The 5,271-nt window shown below is 43.0% G+C and overlaps 1 protein-coding gene across 1 annotated transcript; it reads left to right on the forward strand.

Annotated features, from left to right (window-relative positions):
- Positions 1–3,460: 3,460 nt before the first annotated feature.
- LOC136507440 (protein PRY2-like) lies at positions 3,461–4,003 on the forward strand. The gene has a single exon (XM_066502164.1). The coding sequence runs from the start codon at positions 3,461–3,463 to the stop codon at positions 4,001–4,003; it is 543 nt and encodes a 180-aa protein (XP_066358261.1).
- Positions 4,004–5,271: the final 1,268 nt, after the last annotated feature.

A 5,271-nucleotide genomic window follows, 5' to 3' on the forward strand; every position in this document is an offset into this window, starting at 1 on the left:
GATACAAGGTGCTTGGGAACTAGCTGTGGGGGGTACGACCTCGGATACAAGGCACTTGGGAACTAGCTGTGGGGGGTATGACCCCAGACACCCATGGCAGACCACATGGGCTGTGCATCCAGGGGTGGCCCAGCCGACAAGACAAAGCCTTGCGGGGCATGGCGCTGCTCGGCGTGTCTCACAAGACACCGAGAAGATATCCTAAAGATACTGTGAGATCTGTTAGGATATGTATGATCCCATGATTCATGTAATTTGTTATTACTTTTTGGTTATCTCCTAGATCTAACTGACTTATAACCCTACCCCTCGGACTATATAAGGCAGGTAGGGACCCCCTCCAAACGCATGCAATATCATACGATAGCCAATACAATCCAATAGACCACAGGAGTAGGGTATTACGTCATGTCGATGGCCCAAACCTATCTAACTCTTGTGTCTCTGTTGCCTTCTTGTTCTCAATTACACACATCTCTGCCGATCAATCTACCTTCGTGGGATACCCCTTGGAGGACTACCGATGATATTCTATCAACATCGTCCCATTGAACGGGCGAACCAAAACCATCACGTTCTTCTTCTTCTTCCTCTTCCTCCTCCGAACCCTGCTGCTGCTTTCCTCAATTTAGCCTTGCCCGCTGCTTCGCCTACCACGTGATGAGGACATCAACACCAACGATACATCCACGCCGACACGAGTACCAGTTTCTGGTCCTATTACTCGCGCTCGTGCTCATCACATTAATCATCAAGTAAGTTCACTCTTGAGTTCCTGTCCATCATATTTAGACCATGGAGATGCATGCACTCTTGTTTTGGTTAGGAACCAGGGAGAGGACCGAAAGGAACAAGGATTCGTGGAGGCTGAATTCGGACTCCAGGACAGCTCCAACTTGTGATGGTCACCATGGTCGCATACGGACTCGGATTAGGGGCGTTCAAATACTTCATGGAATCCTTATGAAGTCTATTTTCATATGGATCTGGAATCAAGTCCATATCTGTTTTGAGGTGGCTGCAATGACTGAATTACTACTAAGAGCTTGTCTGTCCAAAGGTGCTGCGTCACCTTAGTTTGGTCCAATGGGCCGTGTATCAAGTTGGGTCCATTAGGGATGCGTCCTAGGGTTGGAGAATGACCCAACACCCCCTAGTCGTCCTTCCACCTTCATATACTCCTTAGCCACCACCAAGAATAGTCGGGTTTTATTTAGATCAAGTTTAGCTCTCGCTACTTGCTTGTAAGCACGTGTGTTGGATCAGCCGCCCGTCTTCTTGTCTTCGGAACACCACCTTAATTGAGATTGAGTTTGAAACTTTCATCTACATCTAGTAATTCAGTACTTGCTATATTTGTTCTTGCTAGTTTTTTGATTGCTTGTAGGACGAGTGCCCTAGTGGTCGGGTGACGCGCTCCACAAGATCATGGCAGCCATTAGAGGTGGTGTATCGGTTGCTAAGGTGCAGCTTGGAAGGCTGTAGTCAAGCCGTGAACGTCGTCTCCACCCATCAATCGAGTTATCCCACACCTCTCATCAAAAGATCAGAAACAAACCCTAGCGGGTTCACATCAGTTGGTATCAGAGCAAGGTTTATCGGTGAGAGTCTTCCAATCCTTCGCTGTTCTAATTTTTCCTATAGTCTAGAAAAGCCAAAAAAAATATATAGTAGATTAGTTTTACCGCGATCCTATAAACCCTTTGAGCCTTTGCTAGCACTGCTTAGTTAGGGCTTGTTGAGTCATCGGCTACATCGGTTGTGTCAAGTTGCTAGTCTTAGTTTTTGTCCTTTAGAGTTTTGAGTTCTTGTCACGTTCTAGTCACAGTCGTGTGCTAACATATAAACCTTCTGTTGGCTGAATCCGAATACATCCTTGTGTTCAAGACCGAGTAGGAATCTGAGTTGGAGACCGAATCCCACGTGGTGTTGAGTTCGAGTTGGAATCGGTTTTTAGTCTGAATTGACAGCTACCTGGCTGCTATTGTGAGTCCGAATCTGAGTACATCTTTGTGCAATAGTAGTCCTACTTATACTCAAACACTCCATGACCCCTATCCTTCGGAAAAAGTTTGTGAGGTGTGTGACTCCTATGAAGTCTTTTTGTTTATATAATCAGTTTTGAGGATCCCTAGAAAAAAAAAAGAAAAAAAAGAAAAAAAAAAAGAAAAGAAAGAAAAGAAAAAGAAAAGAAAAAAAGGAAAAAAAAAGAAAAAAAGGGGGGTTGTTCGTTGTGTTTCTCCATTGTTTCCGGTGGTGTGTTGTGACCTCATTTGTGGCTAGGCTCGTGTCTCTAGCACGGTCTAGGCTAGGACCAGCATAGTACCACCGTTGAACGATTATTCAGCTTGCTTTTGTGACTAACGTGGTGCTAGTACTTCCTTGCTTCAGCCCACCTATAGCTCCACATATTTCGACTACAGCTTGATAGGTGTTGTTGTTGCGGCACCGATACACTTCATTCCACGGTTGCAGACTTGTTGGTTGTTGTTCCCTCCTGTTGAGCAAGGTAAGAATTGGTAAGAGCTTTTGTAACAGGTTGAGAGTGAGCGCCTTGCAGTAGCTACATCCTAATAGCTGTAGGGCTTTTATTTCTTCACCTGTTTTCTTGTTGCCCTTGTCTTTTAAACCATGTCAGGATCAGAGGATGTTAACAAGAGGCCACAATCTCCTCGCACCAAGGGCATCATTCAACATTTTACAAGGCAAGTGCAGCAGCATATAGAAGGACATGATCAAGATTTACAGGTGACCAATGACAAGATCGGGCAACTGGAGGCCACCCAACTTTCTCCACCACCAAGCTTACAGGATTGGAGGCATCTGTTACCCATATGGACAGAAGCCTTGCTGCTCTTCTGAAGCAGTTTTGATGACTTCCACACGAAAGACAAAGAGCAGCATAATGAAGACAACAAGGATGAAGAGCGACGCGAAGATAATTATGATGATGATTACACTACTGATACTGAACATGATGCTCATGACACTCTGTGACCGGCTGTCGCCTATGCCACAATCGTAGAGGTATGGGTGGTCACCGTCGACGTGAGGTACCCAATAATAATGATGCTTTCAGTAAGATAAAATTTAAGATACCTCCTTTTGATGGTAAATATGATCCTGATGCATACTTACTTGGGAAATTGCTGTTGATCAAAAGTTTGCATGTCATGAATTTCCTGAGAATACACGTGTTAGGGCCGCTACTAGTGAGTTTACTGATTTTGCTACTGTTTGGTGGATAGAATATGGCAAGAAAAATCCTAATAACATACCACAAACTTGGAATGCTTTGAAACGAATCATGAGGGCTAGATTTGTTCCTTCTTACTATGCATGTGATTTGTTAAATAAATTGCAACAACTGAGATAGGGTGCTAAAAGTGTAGAAGAATATTATCAAGAATTGCAAATGGGTATGTTGCGTTGTAATTTAGATGAGGATGAGGAACCTGCTATGGCAAGATTTTTGGGTGGGTTAAATCGTGAAATCCGGGACATCCTTGATTATAAAGAATACACTAATGTAACCCGTTTGTTTCATCTTGCTTGTAAAGCTGAAAGGGAAGTGCAGGGGCGACGTGCCAGTGCCAAGAATAATATTTCTACAGGGAAAACTAATTCATGGCAGCCCCGCACGACTACTACTCCAACTACACGTGCTCCTATGCCAACATCCAGCGACAAACCTCGTGCTACTTCCGCAAATTCAGTGGCAAAGACGACCCAAAAGCCTGCTGCGAGTGCTTCATCCATGGCATCTACAGGTAGAACAAGAGACGTTCAGTGTCACCAGTGCAAAGGATATGGACATGTGATGCATGACTATCCAAGCAAGCGTGTTATGGTCATCAAAGATGATGGTGAGTATTCCTGTGCTAGTGATTTTGATGAAGATACACTTGCTTTGCTTGCTGCTGACCATGTAGGAAGTGAGGAACAACCAGAAGAGCAGATTGGAGCAGAGGATGCAGATCATTATGAGAGCCTCATTGTGTAGCATGTGCTTAGCGCACAAATGGAGAAGGTAGAGCAAAATCAGCGGCATACACTGTTCCAAATAAAAGTGTGTCATTAAAGAGCGTTCGTGCCGTTTGATAATTGATGGAGGTAGCTGCAACAACTTAGCTAGCAGCGATATGGTAGAGAAGCTTGCACTTACAACCAAACCGCACCCACATCCATATCACATTAGATGGCTCAACAATAGTGGTAAGGTTAAGGTAACAAGATTGGTACAAATTCATTTTGCTATTGGATCATATCATGATGTTGTTGACTATGATGTTGTGCCTATGGAAGCTTGTCATATTCTGCTAGGTAGACCATGGCAATTTGATACAGATTGTATGCATCATGGTAGATCAAATATGTATTATCTCATACACCATGATAAGAAAATTGTTTTGCTTCCTATGTCTCCTGAAGCTATTGTGCGTGATGATGTTGCTAAAGCTAAGAAAACTAAATCTGAGATCAATAAAAATGTCAAATCTGTTAGTAGTAACAAAGATGAGATAAGATTGAAAGGACATTGCTTGCTTGCTACTAAATCTGATATTAATGAATTGGTTGCTTCCACTTCTGTTGCCTATGCTTTGGTATGCAAGGGTGCTTTGATTTTAGTTCACGATATGCAGCATTCTTTGCCCCCTGCTGTTGCTAACATTTTGTAGGAGTTTTCGGATGTTTTTCCAAGTGAGATACTAGCGGGGCTGCCACCAATACAAGGGATTGAGCACCAAATTGATCTTATTCCTAGTGCATCTTTGCCAAACCGTGCGCCATACATGACTAATCTAGAAGAAACGAAGGAAATTCAACGACAAGTGCAAGAACTACTCGACAAAGGTTATGTGCGTGAGTCCCTTAGTCCTTGTGCTGTTCCTATCATTTTAGTGCCTAAGAAAGATGGAACATGGCGTATGTGTGTTGATTGTAGAGCTATTAATAATATCTCCATTCGATATCGACACCCTATTCCATGATTAGATGATATGCTTGATGAACTGAGTGGTGCTAATGTGTTTTCCAAAGTTGATTTGCGAAGTGGGTACCACCAGATTCGTATGAAATTGGGAGATGAATGGAAAACTGCTTTCAAAACTAAATTTGGTTTATATGAGTGGTTAGTCATGCCTTTTGGGTTAACTAATGCACCTAGTACCTTCATGAGGTTAATGAATGAGGTTCTGCAGTGCTTTCATTGGAAAATTTGTTGTAGTCTACTTTGATGATATATTGATTTACAACAAATCTATGGATGAA

The sequence above is a fragment of the Miscanthus floridulus genome, chromosome 15 (genome assembly GCF_019320115.1).
Source record: "Miscanthus floridulus cultivar M001 chromosome 15, ASM1932011v1, whole genome shotgun sequence".
In the NCBI taxonomy this organism is placed as follows: domain Eukaryota; kingdom Viridiplantae; phylum Streptophyta; class Magnoliopsida; order Poales; family Poaceae; genus Miscanthus; species Miscanthus floridulus.